General features: G+C 44.1%; 1 protein-coding gene across 3 annotated transcripts in view; it reads right to left on the reverse strand.

Annotated features, from left to right (window-relative positions):
- The window catches only part of DIPK2B (divergent protein kinase domain 2B), a 46398-nt gene that overhangs the window by 7451 nt on the left and 13747 nt on the right, over positions 1–25200 (reverse strand). For all 3 annotated transcript variants that reach the window (XM_006061067.4, XM_044936588.1, XM_044936587.2), the window contains exons 3-4: positions 1795–1968; positions 383–671 (exon numbers count right to left, since the gene is read on the reverse strand). In XM_006061067.4, coding sequence (XP_006061129.1) covers positions 383–671; positions 1795–1968 — 463 coding nt within the window. The remainder of the gene's footprint in view (positions 1–382; positions 672–1794; positions 1969–25200) is intronic.

A 25200-nucleotide genomic window follows, 5' to 3' on the forward strand; every position in this document is an offset into this window, starting at 1 on the left:
CTCTGAAGGGGAGCTGGATGTGGTTTGGGGGGTTTTCCATGTGTGAGGAGGGGCTGAGCAGGTCCCCGCACCATACAGACACATCGGGCAATGGCAGTGCCCACAGAGGGTGCCGCTGGGGCCATACCTCCATGACCACCATGCCAATCTTCCTCTCCTGCATTAACAAGGTCAAGTCCAACTCTGCTTTGGCACTGGAGCAGAGATTTAAAAGGGGGAAAGGGACCCTTCCTCTTCCCAAACCTGGGTTTCTCTCAATATGACACACTGGTCAAGCCCATTGATGTGATATCCCTCCTCCACCGCCCATCACCGCCCCCCCCAACTCCTGTCACCCCGACGTTCCCTCTGACAGCTGCTCAGCCAGACCCATGCTGGGTACCTTCCTGCCTGTCGATCACGCCCAGCGCACTGGCATCCCGGATGAACAGATGCCCGTTGTTGAAGATGCCAAACATGCCTGCATCCACGTGGGTGAAGTAGAAGAAGTAGTTCAAATCATTGCTCCTCAGAGATTCCAGGACACCCAGGAGCTGGTAGGCCAGGTCGGCCGCCTGGTCTGGCAGCGCACCATAGAATTCCTGCAGCGGACTGGTACTGGTACTGACCAGAAATCTACCACAGGAGCCCAGGTACTTGGGAAGAGGCCAACCCTCAGCACCCGGGAAGATCTGCCAAGCCAAGAGGAGGAAAGATGAGAGGATTAGAGAGAAAAAACTCCTGGAGGCAGCTCTCTCCCTTTCTCTTTCCCTCTCCTTCTCCTCCCTCCTCTCTCTCATTCTCTCTCACGAAGAGCACACAGAAAAATCAGCCTTACATAGGTACCTACTGTCTCAAGACATCAGCAAAGCATCTCTTAACCTTATTTATACCTCTTGGAACATGGCAATTCCTTGCTCTCCCACCACCCCCCACCAGTTATTATTCTATTCTTGATGGAAAGATTCATAAAAGGAAGTTCTTCTTTCCATACGGTGGATTATATTTCAACATAGTTGCCCCAAGCAAGGTAAGAGAGTGCCGATGCACTTGCCATGATTTTAGAGGGTATTCAGGCGTCAGCGAGGCTTCCCCAATGGCTCAGTGGTAAAGAACCCATCTCCAATGTAGGAGACACAGGATATGTGGGTTCGATCCCTGGGTCAGGAAGATCCCCTGGAGAAGTGCATGGCAACCCACTCCAGTATTCTTGCCTGGAGAATCCCATGGACAGAGGAGCCTGGTGGGCTACAGTCCATGGGGTCACAAAAAAGCCAGACATGACTGAGTTCGCACGCATGCACTCAGGCATCAGGGGAATGCGTTTATTTTCAGAGTTGTATATTTGAAAAAATATGACTAGCATTTCAGATTTCACAGATATGTCTGCTTAGGAAGAGGCTATGGAGGGAAAAAGGGTCAACTTAAGACTGATTTAAAGAAAAATATTTTAAAAAATAACAGTGCAGTTAGTAAGTTCTGGGATAGGGCAAAAATTATGAAGATGACCCTTGAGTAAAAAGTTTTGGGAACCACTGCACTGGCCCTGGGCGAATCTGCCTGGCTAGGATAATAACATATTTACAAAGACTCCACAACTCACTGGAATGTTCTGACAGCCTAACACTGGTCCAGGGAAGCACAAAGCTCCAGACAATTCCGTCTCCTTGTAAGGGCTCCAGGAGTATGAGATTAACATACACACTAGTATATATATATAATAGATATCCAACAAGGACTTGCTGTATAACACAGGGAACAACAACACATTTTTACTGAGTGCCACAAAGGTTCCAGGGCAGGGTCACTGCATACCTGTAGAAGGACAGGATGCGTGTTGACAGCTAGCGTGTAGAGGAGACGCAGCTTGTCCCGGTCCGTGAAGTGGTCCATGAAGATGCTGCCAGCGTCAGCCACCTCTGCATAGCGCCGGACCACACGATCCAGGAGTCGCTGTGAGGGGCAGCGCAACAGAGGGCTGGACAGGCCCTGCAGTGGGGCAGGAGAGATCCAGGGAGGAGAAAAAGGTGCTGAGTGCTTGTGGGGGGCTGGCAGGACTGGGTATGGGCAGGCTCTGCTGTGGGGGAGATCCCTGGGTTGCGGGGGTCAAGTGGGCCTTGGGGTGGGAAAAGACCCCCAGGGGGTATGGAGCAGAGTACCCCTAGGAGGTGGAGTGAGAGGGGCCTGAGTGGGGTACATGGGTGAGAGCTGGCATTGAGGAGAAGGGACTGAGAGATCCTGGGGTCACGTAGGAGGGTGCTAGGCAGGCAGTGCATCCCTAGCAAGCTCCTAGTAAGAGTTTCGGAGCCTCTGTGTCTCCACACACATTTTGCAACTCAGAAATTGGAAGTTTGTAGGTTAGTGTTGGATTCAGGATTTGAACCCGTTATGAACTGCATGTTTGCCCCTCTCTTGCACCTCATTCATGTGTTGAAACCCTAATCCATAATGTGATGGTATTAGGAGGTGAGGCCTTTGAGAGACAACCAGGTCATGAGGGTGGAGCCCTCATGAATGGGATTAGTGACCTTATAAGAAGAAGCCTGAGAGAACTTGCTTCCTCTCTCTGTTCTCCATCACCCCGAGGAGACCATAAGGAGATGGCTGTCTGCAAACCAGGAGGAGAGACTTCACCAGGAATCAATTGGCTAGCACCTTGAGTTTGGATTTCCCAGCCTCCAGAACTGTGAGAAATACAATTTTGTTTTTAGCTCACCTAGTCTATGGTCTTCTGTTACAACACCCCAAGCTAGGACAGAACCCAATCTGATAGATGCTAACATCCAGGCCTTTTCCCCTGTGGTAGGCCTTGCCCCTCCCTCAACCTGATAAGCTACCCAGGTGGAGACCATAGAAGATAATTTGAAGCTATGAGACAATCTCTTTGCTTTTGATAATCTTTTCTTGCACGGCCTGAAATTCTGCCATTAAAGATAGTCATTGTTGGGGCAGGGTTGGTGGTAGGGTTGTGTGCGTGCGTGTGTGCTAAGTCACTTTCAGTCACGTCTGACTCTGCATGACCCTATGGACTGTAACCCACCAGGCTCCTCTGTCCATGGGATTCTCCAGGCCAGAATACTGGAGTGGGTTGCCATGCCTTCCTCCAGGGAATCTTCCCAATCCAGGGATCAAACCCGTGTCTCTTATGTGTCCTGCATTGGTAGGCTGGTTCTTCACCACTGAGCCACCTGAGAAGCCTGGTGGTTAGGGTTGGAGGTAAGTAATTTCTTCTTCTCTTTTCCAAGAGCTGATTTGTAAATAAAAAATACCTCTGGGAGAGGCATTGGCCATAAAACAATGATAATAGTAGGTAATAATTATTGACTGCCTACTATACAACAGGAGCTGTTCTAAGACCCTCACAGGTAGTGTGTTCTTTCATTTCCTTCTTCCAAGAACCTAATAAGGTAATTACTACTATTGCCCATTTTGTGGATGGCAATACTGAGATTTAGAGAGATTAAGTGAGTTTCCTCAGGTCACACATACCCAGTATTTGTACTAAGACACAGTACACCAGGTGAGAGGTAGGTAGGTGGAGCCAGGTAGGACCTGCATCCTTATCTTTACTGGGGTTGTAACTCTGTATTTGAGTAAGCTCAGAGCACTCATTCATTCATTCACCTACCAATGTTTGCAGAGAATCCACCAAAGACCAGGCTGTATTCTAGGCACTGCGGATGTAAGGGGGGCCACAGCAGACACTGCCCTTCCAGGCCTGTCAACTGGGCAGTTGACACTTGTTAGTTGCTCAGTCATGTCCTACTCTCTGTGACCCCCGTGGACTGTAGCCCACCAGGCTCCTCTGTCCATGGAATTCTCCAGGCAACAATACTGGAGTGGGTTGTCATTTCCTTCTCCAGGGGATCTTCTTGACTCAGGGATCGAACCCGGGTCTCCTGCATTGCAGGCAGATTCTTTACCATCTGAGCCACCAAGTGGGGGAGACCGTCAAATGCCCAGCAGTTACTATATGGTACAGGGAGTGCTAATGACTGGCTTGAGGTCAGGGAGCTGTGGGAGCCCATGGGTGCAGGGCCACATTAAAGCTTTTGGAAGCATTAGTACAAAATCCTTTGTTTTCATGGGCCCCTTTCTCCATAAAAAATGCTTAAAATGATATTTTACAACTGCATTGGTATAAAGATAAATACATTAATATTATACATTCAAACATGTTCTTAGACCTAAAAGATTATTTTTCTTCTGATTTTGAAAGAAATCAAAACATTTTTGTGGGCCCCTCAAAGGCTTCTTGGAAGACAGTGAAGTCTGAGTGGAGGCCTGAAGCAAGAATAGAGTGAGCCTGCAAAGAGGTGGGGAGGGTATCTGTGCAGAAGGAACAAGATGGGCAAAAACCTTAGTGATGCTATGATAACATGGAATAAAGATTTCATTCTTGGAATTTCCAAGAAATTTTTTTTTCACACTTTAAAAACTTTATTTATTTAAAGAAATTCATTTGTTTTTTTTTTAATTTATTTTTTAATCGAAAGATAATTGATTTATAATATTGGGTTGATTTCTGCCATACAGCAACACGAATTAGCTATAGGTATATGGAGAGAATAGCATGGAAGTATATATGCTAACATATGTAAAATAGATAGCCAGTGGAAATTTGCTGTATAACTCAGGGAACTCAAACTGGGGCTCTGTAACAACCTATAGGGGTGGGAAAGGGTGGAAGGTTGGAGGAAAGAAATTCATTAGCTTTTAAAAGCATTACCAAGAGAAAAAGAAAAACAGAAAAGGTTTGGAGCAGAAGACAAGCCCCTTAGTAGTGTTTGGTGGGAAGGCGGGATTTTTGGTTCTCCTAAATTGAATGTTTATTGTTTTTATAAATGAAAAGGAAAAAACAAAATAGTTAAAGGTCCCCCAAAGCCCATGGATGTTCTATTACCCACACCCCACTGACAAAAAGAGCACCAGAAAAGAGCAGAAGACAAGAGAAACCAAGAGTGGAGCCAGGTCCTGGATGGGGGTGATTTCCACTGTGTAGAACACTCATAGAGTCACAAAGAGGAAAAGGCTCATTTTTGCCAGAAAAAGAGTAGAAAGGAATATGAGGGGGAAAGGGGATAAATGAGGAATTTTAATGCATAGGGGAAGTCAGGTGATGGATTGTGCAATAAATAGAAACTTTTGAGAAAGGCCCTTAAAGGGAGTGGGCGTATTTTTTCCTTACTCCTTTTTCCTTGCCTGACTGTGGAAGTGATGGCTGGTGCTTGTACAGCCATCTTGGACCAGGGCATGCTAAGGGTTGTGAAGCATCAAAATGAAAGTAGGCTGGATGTCTGACAATCACAGAGCCATTATATCTGCCCTGGACAGCTATGTATCCATTTCTTTTATGTCAAAGAGATGTATATTTTGATCTTGTTTAAGCCACTGTTACTTGGATTTTTCTCACATGCAGCTGAACCTAATCCTAAATATCATAGAAGAAAAGAATGGAGGTAGCAAGGTCGGTTAAGAATGTGCAGTGGTCCAGTTGTGTGATGAGAGAATGAAAAGATTTGAAGGTATTTGTAGGTAGTAGAATCCACAACTCTTGGTGATTGGCTGAGTGGGAGAGGGAGGCCAAAGAAAAGGGAGGTGTCAGAGTTAGTAGTCAACATGAGGGTGGACACCAGAGGTATTGTTTGTGGAGATGATTTTAGAACATGTTCACAAACTCTTAGACATGCCTCCTCCCATCCAGGTGGAGTCTAGTTCTCCTCCCCTGGAGTACGGACTGGCTTTGGTGACTCACTTCCAGTGACTGGAAAGTTTATGGGAGTGATGCTATATGGTTTCTGAGCCTTGGCCATAAAAGGAGATACAACTTCTACTTGGCTCTCTCTTGTACCCAACCACCATGCTGTACAGAAACCCAGGCTACTTGGAGAAAAAGCAAGATCCGTAGCCCTCATTCAGCTGAGTACCTAGTTGACCGCCAGCCCAACTTGCCAGACAAGTGACTGAGCCATGTTGGGAATGGCTCCTCCAATGCTGTATTGAGCATCCTATTTGATGCTGTGTGGGGCTCGGGAGTTTTCCTACCAAGCCCTACCCAAATTGAATATTCATGAGGAAAACTGATGATTGTTGTTGTTTTAAGCCCCTAGTTATGAAGTGAGTCGTTATTCAGCAATAAATAATTGATATATTTGCTGAAAAGGTTCAGGGCCACTTCTACAATTATCACCAAAATAGACTCTAAAACCATCTGGTACCCCAGTCTCCCTTAAAGGTGGAGGCAGCTGCTTCCCAAGGCCCCACTCACAGAGTGGGGCTCTGTAAACTTCTGTTTGTTGTGTGATGGCCATGTGCAAGCCCACAGTGACGTTGGCCAATGGCAAACAGAAGTAGGACACTAAACATTTCCAATAAAATAATGACTCATTCTGGATTTCCCATTACTTTGGAGGTTCCAAGTCACTACTCCATTCTCTATACATGGGCACCAGGGCTAACACATCACCTTCCAGTGAAAGACAAAAAGAAAACCAAACCCTGAGCTTCCGTTGCCCCTCCCTCCTCATACCCAGTTTCCTCATCCTTGTATTTCCTGTTTGGCGCCATTGGCAGGTCAGGGTCTTCATGGTGCAGTGATAGTGACCGGGCTTTTGCTCTGCTGCCTTGTCACTTTACAGGACCTTCAGTGCAAGGTGGTACTCAGTGATTGTCAAGCTTCTCTACCACAGTCCCTAACAGTCTATAAAACAGTCAATGAAATAGAACGGGTATATCATTGTGATGGTCAGTTTTATGTGTCAACTTGGCTAGGCTGTGGTGTCCAGTTATTCAATCAAACACTAATCTAGGTGTTGCTGTGAAGAAACTTTGTACAGGAGGTTAACATCTACAGTCAGTTGACTTAAAGGAGGCGAGATTGTATTTGATAATGTGAATGGGCCTGATCCAAGAAGTTGAAAGGCCTTAAGGGCAAAACTAAGGTTTCCCTGAAAAGGAAGAAATTCCACTTGTGGACTATAATATCAGGTCCTGCACAAGGGTCTCCAGCCTGCTGGCCCGTCCTCTGGATTTTGGACTTGCCAGTCTCCTCAATCTCATAAGCCAATTTCTTAAAATAAATCTGTTTACATATATGTGTGTGTGTGCACAAATATATCATATATGTCATATATAATTATATTACATATAATTATTTTGTATAAAATTTATTATATTAATAATTTATACTGTATTAATATTGGTTAACAAATTATTAATATTGTATATTTGTATAATATACTATCATAATATAATACATGCATTACATATATATATTATATACACACACATATTATACACTGGTGCCAAGGGAAAAGCACTTGCTCTCTGCGGAAACAATAGCAACTGAGAAGGAAATCTAGATTTGCTTTCACTTTTGAAGCTTCTAGTGAAATCTGAGTACACCAGAAATAACTTCCCCAATGAGCTGTTTGACCTTCAGTTGGCTTAAATCCACATCCTTGCCTGTGTTTGCTCAACAAAATCACCAGCAATCAGCGGTGTCCTCATGTAAAGGGTTCTTACCAGAACAAAAGCATGAAAGCGAAATTGTTAGACAAATGACTCTGTGACTCTGATGGAGGTCCTTAAAAAGTTAAAAGAGTTCTGCTTGTTGTTCTCCCTAGGAGCCAGAGATAAGAGAGTCAAGGGAGCAGGAAGGGGTTTCCTCAAAGCAGACCACAACTTAGAAGTTCTGTGGACCTTCAATAACCTTTCCAGAATTGCCCTAGGACTTAAGTTCCAAGCCATGGTTGGTGGGACACAGTTCGGGAAAGGAGGGTAATACTTTCTGGAAGTTCCAAGTGTCAGGCCATAGGGCAAGCCTTTACACAGACATTATCCCGGCATACAAGAACTCTTAGCCTTTAGTTCTCTCTTGCTCTGTGATGCTCCTGGAAATTTAAAGTGATTGATTTTGAAAAGAGCTTAAAGGATTTGTTGGAAATGCAGTAACATTAATTTTTGCACCTTGTGCTGGCCAGTGCAAATGGTAGACTGTGTTATCAAGGGATCTGGTAAAATATTCCCATTTTTCAGATGAGAATACCAAGGTAAGGAACAAGAAAGGGAAGTAGCTTGTTAAAGACCATTGTGCTTATGGGTGCATATTATCCTCAAGTTCATTTCCCATATTAATGATCTCACTTGGTTCTGGATGGTTTTTAGCTGTTTCTCCAAAGCAAATGCTACTTGAAAAGCAAAGATTTACAAAGCAACCTAAGTGTCCATCAACAGATGAATGGATAAAGTGGTGTATGTATATATATATACACACACACACAATGTAATACTACTCAGCCATAAAAGAAGAATGAAATCTTACCATTTGCAGCCACATGGAGGAACTTGGAGGGCATTGTGTGCTAAGTCCCTTCAGTCATGTCTGACTCTGTGTGACCCTATGGACTGCAGCCCCCTAGGCTCCTCTGTCCATGGGATTCTCCAGGCAAGAATACTGGAGTGGGTTGCCATGCCCTCCTCCAGGGGATCTTCCCGACCCAGGGATACAACCTGTGTCTCTTGCATCTCCTGCATTGGCAGGTGGATTCTTTACCACTAGTGCCTCCTGGGAAGCCCTTATACTAAGGGCTTATACTTCCCACCTGGGAAGTATTATACTAAGTGAAATAAGTTGGTCAGAGAAAGACAGATACTATATGATTTGTTACTTACATGTGGAATCTAAAAAAAAAAAAATGACAAAATAGTGAATATGAAAAAAGACACACATAGAGAGAGCAAACTAGTGGTTACCAGTGGGGAAAGGGAAGTAGGGAGCGGCAATACAGGGGTCGGGGATTAAGAGGGTACAAACTATTGTGCAATTTAGAAAGATGGTAACAATAACCCTGTGTACGAGACAGCAAAAGAGACACTTATGTATAGAACAGTCTTATGGACTCTGTGAGAGAGGGAGAGGGTGGGAAGATTTGGGAGAATGGCATTGAAACATGTAAAATATCATGTATGAAACGAGTTGCCAGTCCAGGTTCGATGCACGATACTGGATGCTTGGGGCTGGTGCACTGGGACGACCCAGAGGGATGGAATGGGGAGGGAGGAGGGAGGAGGGTTCAGGATGGGGAACACATGTATACCTGTGGCGGATTCATTTTGATATTTGGCAAAGCTAATACAGTTATGTAAAGTTTAAAAATAAAATAAAATTAAAAAAAAAAGCTACAAGGGTACATTGTATACACCACAGGGAATATAGCCAATATTATTTTTTTGAAAAAGGCAAAAATTTACCACCACCGAATACACTTGTTCTGATGGAAATAAATGTGTAGAAGAAAGAACACTAGCTGCTTTTAGAAAGAAAAATCTAAGACAAGAAGTTGGCTTCCCTTTAAGATTGGAAGTCAGCAAGTTATGGTCACAGTGCTAACTAAAGGCACAGTTTAATTCAGGAATCTGAGCTTCTTTCCAAGGACACATACAACTGACTAATGGAGAGCTTCATGTTAAAATGAGAGCTGATTTTCGCTTCTCAGATAGGATCTGTTCTTTGGTCCTAAGGCTTTAAAGAACGTAAAAATAAGACAAATAAAAATTATGTTTGCAAATTATGGCACACATCTGAAGATGATATCAGATGTGCTGACTCCAATCACTTTATTCCCCTCCTTACTCTTTCCAAGGGTAAGGGCTACCACCATCTTCCCCATGGGTGGATCAGAACACAGGCGGTGCCCACGCTGTCTAGAGAATGGTCAGCCCTGTGTACTTTTTTCCATGCACCAAGAAGATAGACATTTCCAAGTTTGCCATCTCGAGCATGTTCATTGTGAGATACTCAAACACTATGGAAGTATACAGTGTGAAAGTAAAAAAAAAAAAAAATCACAGAGGCCACCATTGTTCTGTGTGGGTATGTAGGAATACACACATGTAGTGATGCCAGGGAAAAAAAAGATCTGAAGGTGGCTTTTCCAGTAAGGTTTCTCTGGCCAGCTCAGTTTGGAAAGCTGAGGGAAATCTTGAACAAATGAGTTTTTACATTTAGTGAATTTATTTTTGTCAAGCTCCTAGCACCCAGGGAGAAGAGAAAGTTCTAGGGCTAATAAACGTGTGAGTTGTCTTTCTGGTTGCACGACTCAACACTTTTCACATGATTTAGTTGTTAAATATGCTTGTGAAGCAGGGTTAGGTTAATAATGTATCAGAGTTAATCAGTTGTCTTGATTAGAACAATGACAATTCAATAACTGTATTGGTTGTGGATAATTAAGCCAAAAGTTGCTTGAACATTTCTTCAAGCTGCATTGTATTCAAAACCATGAAAATCCCTGTTTGGTTTATGATATTGAGAGAAACAGCTCATGGTTCTTTTCCTACTCCAGAAGATGGATTTTTTTCTCCCACCTTTTATTAAAGTGCTTCCTGGTTTTTTTTGTTTTGTTTTTGTTTTGTTTTTTTTTAATCTGAAATACAGACTCGATGTGAGGTTTTTTGGTTTGCTAACTTTTCATTCTACAAATGCTAGCCACCACAGTGATTATCTTGGAGAAACCATACGGATTATTAAAGCATCCAAAAATGTCCTCATAAAACAACGTTTTATGTTACTTTATGACACAGCTTGTCTCAGCCGCTATTATTGGTACTGGAGGAGGGAGGGAATTTTGTACAATAGATGGTCCCCAAATCATTTCAGTTTTGCTTTGAAATCCATAAGCTATGGTAGCTTTACAATAGGCCCCTTCCCCCTGGCCCCCCGCCCAAGAAGCTTCTCTCTGTTATGGATCAATTTAGGTTCCCTGCAGTTTAGTCCCTGAAGGAAAGCTAGTCACAAAAGGTAGAAGCAAGGACAGGGAGTCAGCCAAGAATGAATCCAGAATCTGGAGTTTACCTTGGATCACCTCAGAGTGGATAACATACCTTGGAGGGATGACTAGATGTTAAAACAACATTAAATTAAAAACTAAACAGACTTGGTTGGGCGGGGCGAGGGCTATTAAACATTTCCCTTGCACAGGAACGCCTGTCTCTGACAGAGCTCTCATTTCCGCATAAAACAGAGCCTCTAGCTCTGCAACATCCTTTCTTTGGGTGGGGTTTCTGTTTGTTTAGATTCTTGATACTCCGCAGAGTTTCTGGGTTGAGCCCTGATGGAATGTTTGAGAAGTTCTGTTTAAGTCGATGGAGAGGATTCCCAGGAGAGGAGTAATGCAGATTCCCTACTGGGATCCCCCTTGGGTGGTTATGTGGCTTTATCCTGTCTCCTGCTTCTAGCAGTGCCTCCTGGTGGATCTTCTTCATATCTAACCTCTCCAGGCCACTGCCTGCTCCCCCCTCATTTCATCCTGGAATCCATTGGCCTGGGTAGGGGTCTTTGCCTGGATAGGTGGCAACCCAACTGCAAAGGTGACAAACTGGATTCAGTAGCAACTTTGAGAGGCAGTGGGGCTTTCCAGGTGGTGCTAGTGGTAAAGAACCTGCCTGCCAATTCAGGAGCCATAAGAGATGTGGGTTCAATCCCTGGTTTGGGAAGATCCCCTGGAGAAGGGAATGGCAACACACTCCAGTATTCTTGTTGCCTGGAGAATCCCATGGACAGAGGAGCCTGGAGGGCTACAGTCCACGGGGTTGCAAAGAGCAGGACACGACTGAAGCGACTTAGCACATGCACATGACAAAATAGTTACAAGCATGTCTTTTAGAGGCAAGTTACCTCTAATGCCAGCTCTGTCATTTAACAACCACATGACCTGGAAAAATTTCTTCAAATAATCTATGCCTTAGTTTCCTCATGTGTAACTGAGGGATAATAATTAAGGGGACTCTTTGACTTATCTTCTAAACCTGGATATTTTTGAGGTTGAAAGGGATGATACTTGTTATTTGATCAGGACGGCTGGCATATGCTGGGACTATCTCTGGCAAACCTGAATGTATGGTTGCTCTAATAATTATGGTACCCACCTCATCGGGGTGTTGGGAAGGTCAAATCTTTGGGAAAAGTGTCTGACACACGGGAAGGGCTCTATGACTATTTGCTATTATTTACCCCAAAGGTAGGACCTTTCCCAGTTTTCTCACTTCTGTTAGTGACCCTTCTCCCAGTCTTCCAAGTTAGACTATCTGGAGCTGTTTTTGACTTTTTTATCTTAATGGCTGATCTCTTCTGTATTTGATTCACCATGTCAAGTTGTGCAATTGTCAATGTGATCTCCAACATGTATTATGTTGTGTCTATTTGTGACCTCAGTCACCTCTCCTGTCGGGAGCCGCGTTAGGCATTACTGACACTCTCCCCCAGCTTGTGCTCCCCCTGGGCTTAGCTGGCCCAAGGGTATGCCTTTAGGCAAATTTCTTTCCCTTTCTGAGGCTGTTTCCTCATCTTTCATGAGGGTATGATGGTTGTTGTTGTTCAGTTGCTAAGTCGTGTCCAATTCTTTGCCACCCCATGAACTGCAACACACCAGGATTCCCTGTTCTTCACCATCTCCTGAAGTTTGCTCAAACTCATGTCCCTTGAGTTGGCGATGCCATCCAACCATCTCGTCCTTGGTCACCCGCTTCTCCTCCTGCCCTCAATCTTTTCCAGCATCAGGGTCTTTTCTAATGAGTCGGTTCTGCTCCTCAGGTGGCCAAAGTATTGGAGCTTCAGCTTTAGCATCAGTCCTTCCAATGAATATTCAGGGTTGATTTCCTTTAGGATTTACTGGTTGGATCTCCTTGCAGTCCAAGGGACTCTCAAGACTCTTCTCCAACACCACAGTTCAAAAGCATCAATTGTTTGGCACTCAGCTTTCTTTATCTGGAGAAGGAAATGGCAACCCACTCCAGTACTCTTGCTTGGAGAATCCCATGGATGGAGGAGCCTGGTGGCCTACAGTCCACGGGGTCACAAAGAGTCGGACATGACTGAGCAACTTAACTTTCTTTATGGTCCAGACACATGACTCCATTGCCTGGCTCTAACTGGCTGTCTGGACATTGTAGATAACTGATATGACTTTCCTGAAAGTATGATAAACATCTCATTTTGTTTTACACGCTGTGGAGTGCTTTGTAAACATAAGGTAGTGTTATCACTTCCAGAGATCAACAGGGTCAATGGTAATATCCCCCTTCCCTAAATTTCACAATAAGTTGGATCTCTGAGTAGGAAACAAGGTAGCCTTTGGAGGGTCAAACAAATGAACTCCGTGCTGTGACTTTGGTTGACCCAGGACTGTCTTTAAATTTGGAAAAAACAGTTGGGAACCCCAAGAAACCCTGGTGAGGGAGCTATGGAAGGAACTTCAGAGAGAAGGGTTGGGGAATGAGTGTTATCATCTTGTCCCCTATTTGGAGTTGCCAAGCAGACATAGGGATTGGTTACACTGGGCACTCAGACAGGAAATCCAAGGGTCGGGAGTCGGCTTTGTGGTTGGGGGAAGAGGGTGCACAGCCCGTGGCCTCCTGCAACCCATGGGCAGGTGGCCGGGCCACTAAAGATCACTTGGCCGATTCTCCTCTCAGGTCAGCACCCACCTAGCAGGCTTCTGACTAGGAATGTCTTCCACTGAGGAACCCTACTTAGTGGTGGAGTCAGGATTTGAACTCAGGCCTAAGTTCCAGGTCAGATGGTAGTGCTTTCTTGCATTGAAACTCAGGCTCTCCTCCCTATTTTCTTCACAAGCAGCTGTGTTCTGGGGGCCCTGTCCTATTTCTGCCACACAGCCTCACTGACCTCACTCCCTTGCCCATCCACCCCGCATACCACTTTTAGGTCCCATTCGTGGAAAGAGCCACTGTCTTTAAATCACTTTTCTTTAGAAATGCCAGTTTTCAAATCCTGTACCAGACCTGCTGAGTCAGCAGCTCTGGGGTTAGGACCTAGCAATGCCAGTGTTAACCAATCCTCCAGGGGATTCTGATGCTTGCTCAAGTGTGAGAACCACTGTCTTACAAAATAAAATGTAGCCTCCCACCCCCCTGCCCCAGACCTACCATTACATCCACCCACTGCTCTTGACACATACTATAATCATGGGTTGTGACATTTGCCACTTTCCACAGTTACGTCTTATTCTCACTTTCATGGCTTTGCCCAGACACTCTTCATTTATTCTCTGGCAGATCTGCCCTGGTCAGGGCTACCTCCTCTTGCTTACTGTCCCTTACTGTGACTCTTACTGTCAAACCTTTGGCAGCCAGAGGCTCCCTTGGTGGTGATCATGGCCTCTTCTTCTATGAGGTAGTCAACACCTTGAGTGACCCTGCTGGTGGAAGCGGTAACTAGCTTTTTCCTCTTATAAGAGTCTATCTCTTTCTTCCCACCTCATCCTCTATCTTCCTTCATTCCAGAGTCCCAGAGGCTTTGCCACTAAAGTCTTTGAGGCCTGCTCCAAGATTTTCACTGTGGCAGATGAAATAATCATTGTGGCAGGCAATTCAGCTGATAGTTGGGACAGGCAGGGCAGCTGACACAGAGTAAAACACATTATTTCATGGTTTGTCATTTTGATTCATGTACGCCAAGGTTGGTCATAATTCTCCCCTAGGCCATTTCATTTTATAGGTTGCTATTTTTTTGTTGTTTCTCTCTTTCTTTTTAAATCAAAATATAGGAAGCCAAGTGCTTCTGACAACTCATTTGTGCATGCAAACTTGCAGAAATTTCCACTGAAGTTCAGTGGCTTCTGCTATGCAAAGGTCCAGTGATTCAGGAAGCCCAGATAGAATTCTGATTATCAGGAAAACCTTCAAACAAGCCTCAAGCTTGCCTGGGAGGAGGGATTACCAGGCTAGTTTTTAGCCCCAGCTGCTCTTCCCAGTGGGGAGAGGTTAATAGAAACTCAATGAAATGGAAGTCCTGGTGTGTGTATGTATGTGTGTGTGTGTGTGTGTGTGTGTGTGCACTTAGTCACTCAGCTGTGTCAGACTCTTTGTGACCCCATGGACTGTAGCCTACCAGGCTCCTCTGTCCATGGGGATTCTCAAAGCAAGAATACTGGAGTAGGTTGCCATGCCCTCCTCTAGGTGATCTTCCTAACCCAGGGATAGAACCCAAGTCTCCCACATTGCAGGCAGATTCTTTATCATCTGAGCCACCAGGAAAGTCCAAGAATATGCATGGATCGTCTATCCCTTCTCCAGGGAATCTTCCTGACCCAGGAGTCGAACTGGGTTCTCCTGCATTGCAGGAAGATTCACCTCTTCCCAGGTGGTGCTAGTGCTAAAGAACCTGCCTGCCAATGCAGGAAAGGTAAGAGACGCAGGTTTGATTCCTGGGTTTGGAAGATCCCCTGGAGAAAGAAATGGCAACCTACTCCAGTATTCATGCCTAGAGAATCCCCATGGACAGAGGAGCCTGGTGGGCTACAGTCCATGGGTTCACAAAGAGTCGGACACGACAGAAGTGACTTAGCACATACCTCTGTTGAGGTTGTACCACCTATATCAGTCAGAGTTCAATCAGAGAAGCAGAATCACTAGATTTAAAAAAAAAAAAAAAACAGGATTTGAACTTACAGAATTGTACAAGAAGGTTAAATAGTCTCTGTAAGGCAGCTGTTCTCCTATATGATACTGGAGCTTGAAGTCCATAGGCGGGCACTTGAGAAGGAAAGACAGATGCAAAATGGGGGAAGATCAAGGACAGGGTTGAATCCATAAGCACAAGATGGATGGAGCTCATGAGGATGAACTGAAACCCATGTCAGTTCTTATTGCCCTTGAGTTTGATAGTGTCGAGACCTGCAGAAGCTGGGGCCCTTTGGTGTGGAGCTAACCCTACCCTAGAGTCAGAGAAGCTGAAGGAGGAACCAAGAGAAAGCAGAGCTGCAGGCCTGGCTGCTGCCTCACCCCAGTGAGGGGAGCCGGGACAACAATGTGTGTGAGCCACAGAATGGCCACTATTGCCCTTCCACTCTCTCAAACTCCTAATAGAATCTCTGTAGTCTACTCTAACCGGAAACATGAGAGAAGAGATCTCTGGGAAATGTAGTTCAGCTTATAGGGCTTGCCTGGTGGCTCAGATGGTAAAGAATCTGCCTGCAATGCAGGAGACCTGGGTTTGATCCTTGGGTCAGGAAGATCCCCTGGAGAAGGGAATGGTAACCCACTCCAGTATTCTTGCCTGGAGAATCCCATGGACAGACCATGGAGTCTCAAAGAGTGGGGCATGACTGAATGACTTTTGCTTGGTCACATTGATACATTCCAAAGGCACCACATCACCCTTGGCTTCTTTGCTTCTCTCTTGGTGACTTTTCTTCAACCTGACTGAAGTATTTCACTGGACCCCAACTATCCTAAATGTATGTGGTATATTACCTTTTCTTTGAGGTGCTGTCCTCAGAAGTGCTTGGGCCAGCCTATCAGACAAGCCTCTGGAGGGATCATTCCTCCTCCTCTGCAAGAGGCCAACCATCTATTTCTCCCTTTTATGCTTTGGGTCAAAGTGCCTCAGCTGTCTCTCTTCCAAGATAACTATGGAGAGATCAAATCCTAGGGAAGCTAATAGATAACTGTGTCACCATCCCTCCTCACCCAAATTTGGTAGACATTTTTGGTATCAAGAGTCATATTCCAAGGAGTAGGAACCATGGGATTTTCAGGCTTGTTAACACCTGAGTCATGCCAGGAAAGATGCTCTCTTGGGGAAAGACTTGGCTTTCCGAGACTCTGAAATCTGATGGCCTTCAGAGTTGATCGACTGGGGAGTTAGTACAGGTGTGGATTGAGAGTCACCCTGAAGCCATGAATAATGATGGCTTGTTCATTCACTCATTTGATCACTCCTTCGTTTCCCAAAGATTTATGAAGTGTCTACTCCATGTCAGACATGTGTGAGGGAAGACATTGATGAATAAGATGCAGTCCCTGCCCTCAAGTGGCCCTCTGTCTGGTTGAAGAGGAAAAAACAGAACGAAAGAGAGAAAGAAGGGGTGGGGGAGGAAAGGAGGAAATAAGGAAGGAAAGAAAAAGAAAGAAAAGAGAAAAAACCCAATGCCATGTATTCTATAGAAAGTGCTTTTCTGGTCTGCTGCTGCTGCTGCTAAGTCACTTCAGTCGTGTCCGACTCTGTGCGACCCCACAGACGGCAGCCTATCAGGCTCCCCCATCCCTGAGATTCTCCAGGCAAGAAAACTGGAGTGGGTTGCCATTTCCTTCTCCAATGCATGAAAGTGAAAAGTGAAAGTGAAGTCGCTCAGTCGTGTCTGACTCTTAGCGACCCCATGGACTGCAGCCCACCAGGCTCCTCCATCCATGGGATTTTCCAGGCAAGAGTACTGGAGTGGGGTGCCATTGCCTTCTCCGTCTGGTCTGCTATAACTGTGTTATTAAGTCAGATTCTCCACTGGCTCCCATGACAGGCTTGATTCCTTTCACATGTGCTGGGCTGAAAGCCACAGGTATTCCCCAGGCTTTCTTCAGCCTTGAAATAGTATCCAAAATGCCAAAGGTTTTTAGAATAAGGTGAGATTTTCAAAAGAAAGGAAGATGGTTTTCATAGTTATATTTGGATTTGGATATATGAATGCAACAGCACTAGCTTTTTCCTCTCCTGGAGGAAATTTTGAGATTTCTGGTTCTGGTCATGACAGAGTAAGTGGTATCAGGCTTACCCTTGTGATGGAAATAGCTCTAACACCTGGACAAAATATGTAAGACAACTGTGGGCATTGGACCATGACCAACATAAGGCAGTGATCCTTGAGAGAAAGGATGCATATGAGCTGAGCCCCATATCTCTCTCTGTTTTCCCCTGAGGACACTTTCCAAGCTGCACTACAGGGTCCTGCTAGGTAGAAGAATCAGAGAGCAGGATTTGAGGCTACTTGAGTAGCTAGAATCTGGGGGGCAAGGTCCTATACAGGAAAAGTCACAGAGAAGGAGCACCTAAAAAGTATGTGAAAGTTTTCCTTCAGATCTTTGGCCAACTCCTAAACTGCGTAGGAGCAGGGTGGGACTCTAGGGCCACATTAGATGGCTGTATCACTGAGCAGAGTTTAGAGGCCACATCGTGCTGGAGAGGTGACGGTTTGGGCTAGACTTCTCAGTGGGCACCCTGGGCTTTTGACTGGACCTCAAAAAGTCCACATTCTAGTAGTAAGGCTCATGTTCTATCAGCAAGGACTATGTCCTAGGAGTAAGGACAAAACTGAAAGAGACCTGCAGTAACAAAGTCCCAAACCCAATCTCAACAGAATTAAGGCAGCAGTTCTTGACTCAGATCAGATCAGATCAGATCAGTCGCTCAGTCGTGTCTGACTCTTTAAGACCCCATGAATCGCAGCACGCCAGGCCTCCCTGTCCATCACCAACTTCCGGAGTCCACTCAGACTCACATCCATCGAGTCAGTGATGCCATCCAGCCATCTCATCCTCTGTCGTCCCCTTCTCCTCTTGCCCCCAATCCCTCCCAGCATCAAAGTCTTTTCCAATGAGTCAACTCTTCGCATGAGGTGGCCAAAGTACTGGAGTTTCAGCTTTAGCATCATTCCTTCCAAAGAAATCCCAGGGCTGATCTCCTTCAGAATGGACTGGTTGGATCTCCTTGCAGTCCAAGGGATTCTCAAGAGTCTACTCCAACACCACAGTTCAAAAGCATCAATTCTTCGGCGCTCAGCCTTCTTCACAGTCCAACTCTCGCATCCATACATGACCACTGGAAAAACCACAGCTTTGACTAGACAAACCTTTGTTGGTAAAGTAATGTCTCTGCTTTTCAATATGCTATCTAGGTTGGTCATAACTTTCCTTCCAAGGAGTAAGCGTCTTTTAATTTCATGGCTGCAGTCACCACCTGTAGTGATTTTGGAGCCCAGAAAAATAAAGTCTGACACTATTTCCACTGTTTCCCCATCTATTTCTCATGAAGTGATGGGACCAGACGCCATGATCTTCGTTTTCTGAATGTTGAGCTTTAAGCCAACTTTTTCACTCTCCACTTTCACTTTCATCAAGAGGCTTTTGAGTTCCTCTTCACTTTCTGCCATATGGGTGGTGTCATCTGCATATGTGAGGTTATTGATATTTCTCCCTGCAATCTTGATTCCAGCTTGTGTTTCTTCCAGTCCAGTGTTTCTCATGATGTACTCTGCATATAAGTTAAATAAACAGGGTGACAATATACACCCTTGACGAACTCCTTTTCCTATTTGGAACCAGTCTGTTGTTCCATGTCCAGGTCTAACTGTTGCTTCCTGACCTGCATACAAATTTCTCGAGAGGCAGGTCAGGTGGTCTGGTATTCTCATCTGTTTCAGAATTTTCCACAGTTTATTGTGATCCACACAGTCAAAGGCTTTGGCATAGTCAATAAAGCAGAAATAGATGTTTTTCTGGAACTCTCTTGCTTTTTCCATGATCCAGTGGATGTTGGCAATTTGATCTCTGGTTCCTCTGCCTTTTCTAAAACCAGCTTGAACATCAGGAAGTTCACGGTTCACGTATTGCTGAAGCCTGGCTTGGAGAATTTTAAGCATTACTTTACTAGCGTGTGAGATGAGTGCAATTGTGTGGTAGTTTGAGCAATCTTTGGCATTGCCTTTCTTTGGGATTGAAATGAAAATGACCTTTTCCAGTCCTGTGGCCACTGCTGAGTTTTCCAGATTTGCTGGCATATTGAGTACAGCACTTTCACAGCATCATCTTTCAGGATTTGGAATAGCTCAACTGGAATTTCATCACCTCCACTAGCTTTGTTTGTAGTGATGCTTTCTAAGGCCCACTTGACTTCACATTCCAGGATATCTGGCTCTAGGTCAGTGATCACACCATCATGATTATCTGGGTCATGAAGATCTTTTTTGTACAGTTCTTCTGTGTATTCTTGCCATCTCTTCTTAATATCTTCTGCTTCTGTTAGGTCCACAGGGGCAGTTTTGTTCCCCAGGGGACATTTGACTACATCTGGAAACAATTTGGATTGTCACCTCTGGGAGTTATGATGCTACTGGTACCAAGCAGGTGAGGGCTGTGGATGTTGCTAAACATCTTACAATGTACGGAACAGCCCCCACCCTATCCTCCCAACAAAGAATGATCCAGCCTCAAGAGTCAATAGTGACAAGATTGGGAAACCCTGGATTTAGGTGATCAATTTCATTGGCTGCTAGAACAAAGCTCAGTAATCTTTAGGAGAAGGTAACATAATTTAGAGCCTCTTCCATGTGTTATCCTTAAAATTCAGCATATAATGAAAAATTACCCTAAAAGAACACTTACTTCACTGTATTACAGTTATTATATACTTCACTTCTATTAGATTTAAGAGTAATAAACACACCAGTACCCTGTTCCCCTCCATCCCATTCCAATGGTGAAAGTGTAAGTCACTCTGCTGCTGCTGCTGCTGCTAAGTTACTTCAGTCGTGTCCGACTCTGTGCAACCCCATAGATGGCAGCCCACCAGGCTTCCCCATCCCTGGGATTCTCCAGGCAAGAACACTGGAGTGGGTTGCCATTTCCTTCTCCAATACATGAAAGTGAAAAGTGAAAGTGAAGTCGCTCAGTTGTGTCCGACTCTTAGAGACCCCATGGACTGCAGCTTTCCAGGCTCCTCCATCCATGGGATTTTCCAGGCAAGAGTACTGGAGTGTGGTGCCATTGCCTTCTCTGGTAAGTCACTCAGTCATGTCCAACTCTTTGTGACCCCATGGATTATACAGTCCATGGAATTCGCTAGGCCAGAATACTGGAGTGGGTAGCCTTTCCCCGATAACCAAGAAAAAAAGGGGCTTCCCTGGTGGTCTAGTGGTTAAGAATCTGCCTTGCAATGCAAGCGACATGAGTTCAATCCCTGGTCTGAGAAGATCCCACATGCCACAGACCAACTCTCAAGCCCTCGAGCTACAACTACTGAGCCCACACGCTGCAGCTACTGAAGCCCGAATGCCTAGAGCCTGTGCTCTGCAACAAGAGAATCCACCGCAAGGAGAAGCCTGTGCACCACAACAAAGAGGAGCTCCCATTTGCCGCAACTAGAAAAAAGCCCATGCAGCCATGAAGACCCATCACAGTTTAAAATAAAACAAAATAAAGAAAAAAGAAAACAACCAATAAAAGCAGAGAACTAGAAGTAGAAAAAGAAGTAGAACTAGAGATAATCCAGATATTAAAGTTAGCAAGTATAGAAGTCAAAGTAACTATGATTAAGATTTCAAGAAAATAGAGGAAAAGAGAGACAAAAATAATGAAAGGGAGAGAATTTCAATAGAGAATTGGAATCTATGAAAAAAAGTTAAATGGGTGTTTAGAAATACAAGATACAGTATCTGAAATTACGAAGTTACTGACTGGATTTAACCCCAAACTGGGCAAAGCAGAACATAAAATTAGTGAGCTATGTATGAGAGACAATATATGAAAACTTCAGAAGTAAATGGGGGAATACCTTTGTGGCCATAGGACAATTAGGACATTTAAAATAATTAATAAACTGGACTTCATTTAAATTAAGAATATCAATTTATCAAAAGGTACCATTAGGACAGTGAAAAGGCAAGCTATGGACTGGGAGAGGATATTTGTAATACATATATCCAACAAAAAGTCTTGTATCCAGAATATAAATGTAACTTTCGCAATGAGACAGACAACCCAATAAAAAATGGACAAACAACATATGCCAACACTTTACAAAAGATGAAACCAGAGTAGCCGATAGGTATATGAAAAGGATCTTTATATTGTAAGTTATGAGAAAAATACAAATTCAGCTCACACAATGAGATATTGGTAGACACTCACCAAGATGACTAAAATGAAAAACTAACAATATCAAGTGTGATGAAGATGTGGAACATGGAATTCTGTCTTCCATTGCTTATAGGAAGAAATCAGTACAACTACTTTGGAAACTGTTGGGCAGCATTGACTAAATCTGTCCATAGGTACACAATATAACCCCAAAATATCCTTTCTGTATGCTTGTGTTCACCAACTGACATAGATAAGAATGTTTGCAGAAGTTTTAATGTACAATAACCCAAACTAAATACAACACAGATGTTCATCAACATTAGAATGAATAAACTGACTTCATCATACAATGGACTAGTCTACTGCAATGAAAAACAAGCTACTGATTCATGCAACACTATGGTTAAATAGCTTGACAACATGTTGAGGATGTACTGTGTGATTCCATTTAAATGAAGTTCAAAACCAGGTAAAACTGATTTATGGTGATTTAGTTCAGAATGGTTACTGTTGGGAAGGGATGGGTGGGGTGACTGACTGTTCCATTTTTCCTGGAACTGAGGGGTTTCACAGAATGTGAGACTTTCAGGGCTGAAGCAAGTCTAGTGTCAAGAAAATCAGATGGTTGGTCACCCTAGAGGCAGTCTTTTTAGGGAAGGGACATGAAAGAGCCTTCTGAGGGGCTGGAAATATTCAGTATCTTGATGTGGACAGTGGTTACAGGAATGAACACATGCGTAAAAATTTATCTAGCTCTACATGTTATATATGCACATTTAAGTGCATAGGTTATACTTTGATTGAAAAACTTAGAAAAGAACTCTATTTTTCAAAGTATTAAGTGAAAATAAACTACAGACCAAGGCCATGGGGAGAATTTTGGTGGATAACAAAATGAAGCCCCAATGTTCATAATGTTTGCCTGTCTTCTTTGATTTGGTGGAGCAAAACAGTGGTGAACAAGAATGGGGTGCCAGAATGTGTAAAGGAAGCTTTCATTGTTTGGAATGAGTCTTCCCACCTGGAAGATTCACAGAGACCTTGCAAACAATATTGCTGAATCTCGGGCAGTGAAAGGGGAAAACAGAAAAGGCATGAAAATTCATTTCTGATATTCAAAGGAGCAAGAGGATAGATTTTGCGAAGTACTGCATGATAGGAAATATTCTTAAGACAAGATATTAATAGAATGATTTGTGCACCTCTAAACTGTGGGACATTCTGAAAGAGATGGGAATACCAGACCACCTGACCTGCCTCTTGAGAAACCTGTATGCAGGTCAGGAAGCAACAGTTAGACCTGGACATGGCACAACAGACTGGTTCCAAATAGGAAAAGGAGTACATCAAGGCTGTATACTGTCACCCTGCTTATTTAACTTATATGCAGAGTACATCATGAGAAACGCTGGGCTGGAGGAAGCACAAGCTGGAATCAAGATTGCAGGGAGAAATATCAATAACCTCAGATATGCAGATGACACCACCCTTATGGCAGAAAGTGAAGAGGAACTCAAAAGCCTCTTGATGAAAGTGAAAGTGGAGAGTGAAAAAGTTGGCTTAAAGCTCAACATTCAGAAAACGAAGATCATGGCGTCTGGTCCCATCACTTCATGGGAAATAGATGGGGAAACAGTGGAAATAGTGTCAGACTTTATTTTTTGGGGCTCCAAAATCACTGCAGATGGTGACTGTAGCCATGAAATTAAAAGACACTTACCCTTGGAAGGAAAGTTATGACCAACCTAGACAGCATATTAAAAAGCAGAGACATTACTTTGCCAACAAAGGTCTGTCTAGTCAAGGCTATGGTTTTTCCAGTGGTCATGTATGGATGTGAGAGTTGGACTGTGAAGAAAGCTGAGTGCCGAAGAATTGATGTCTTTGAAGTGTGGTGTTGGAGAAGACTCTTGAGAGTCCCTTGGACTGCAAGGAGATCCAACCAGTCCATCCTAAAGGAGATCAGTCCTGGGTGTTCTTTGGAAGGACTGATGCTGAGGCTGAAACTCCAATACTTTGGCTACCTCATGTGAAGAGTTGACTCATTGGAAAAGACCCTGATGCTGGGAGGAATTGGGGGCAGGAGGAGAAGGGAACGACAGAGGATGAGATGGCTGGATGGTATCACTAACTCGATGGACGTGAGTTTGAGTAGACTCCGGGAGCTGGTGATGGACAGGGAGGCCTGGCGTGCTGTGATTCATGGGGTCGCAAAGAGTCGTATACGACTGAGCAACTGAACTGAACTGAGAAGAGAAAGAGATGATCTTAAGTCATTACCGGGGAATCATTTAACAGAATTATTCTAGAATAACTCTTTTTCTTTGATCTGGTCTTTGGCATTTCTACTTTTTAAAATGTATTGATTGTTTCTGTGGCTTAATAAATGGTTTTTAGAATGTAACACATGTATCAATTACTTCTACCAATTTTTTCAAGCAAATATCTTTATAGATTATATATTATATACTATGTAGATAGCCAATCCCCAGGACTCTGAGACAAAGCTACACTCTATCAAAAGCGTTTGCTCCAGAGTAGGTTGCGATAGTGATAGGGATAGCTAGATAGCCAGGAAAGACATCGTAGAAAGAACAAAGGATGGCTTGATTGATTTAAGAAGGGGCGTGCTTGGCTAACATCTAAGTTCAGGAAAAGCTGAGGGCCCAGGGAAGATGAAGTCTGCTCTGATGGTCTGTCTTGGTGACTGTCCAGGCTTCAGTAATGCTTTGTCTGGGGACTGCCTCTATTCTGCATTTGAGACTCATAGGGAAGGAGCCACTGGCAACTCATGTCTACCTTTCCTGAGTCTTCTCTTGCCTCCATTTTCTTCTCCGAACCTGTCTGTGTTAAGGGAAACCTTTCACTGTCTCCTTTTCACTCTTGAGATTAAGAATAATTTAGGAGTCATTTTCGACGATGGGTTGGATAATCTATGAGTGCTGTTTCTTTTTTAAAAAAATTATTTATTTTTGACGTGTACACACTGCTATATTTATTTATTTATAGCTCACCAGGTCTTCCCTGGTGGCTCAGATGGTAAAGAATCTGCCTGCAGTATGGGAGACCCAGGTTTGATCCATGGGTCAGGAAGATCACCTGAAGAAGGGAATGGCAATCCACTCCAGTATTGTTGCCTGGAGAATTCCATGGACAGAGGAGGCTGGTGGGCTACAGTCCACGGGGTCGCAAAGAGTCGGACACAACTGAGCAATAACGCATACACACACTGCTAAGTTATCAGACTGCATTGCATATACTTTGTCTCCCCCAGTGGGGTGTTATCTCTCAGAGTGCAGGGGCCTTGTCTGGACAGCCTTATACCCTCCTAGGGTCTAGGATATGTCCTGCACATACCCCTTCAATATTTTTTTTAATAAAATTTAAACAAAAAGAAATTTTAACATTCCTTTAGCAGTTACCTGTAAAACTATATTCTGATTAAATGGTTAATACACACTTTGGTTACTTTATTTCTCTTAATGTATGTGTATGGTGATTTCATACAGTTCATGGGGTTCTCAAGGCAAGAATACTGAAGTGGTTTGCCGTTCCCTTCTCCAGTGGACCACA

This window comes from Bubalus bubalis, chromosome X, assembly GCF_019923935.1.
Source record: "Bubalus bubalis isolate 160015118507 breed Murrah chromosome X, NDDB_SH_1, whole genome shotgun sequence".
NCBI classification, from domain to species: Eukaryota; Metazoa; Chordata; class Mammalia; order Artiodactyla; family Bovidae; genus Bubalus; species Bubalus bubalis.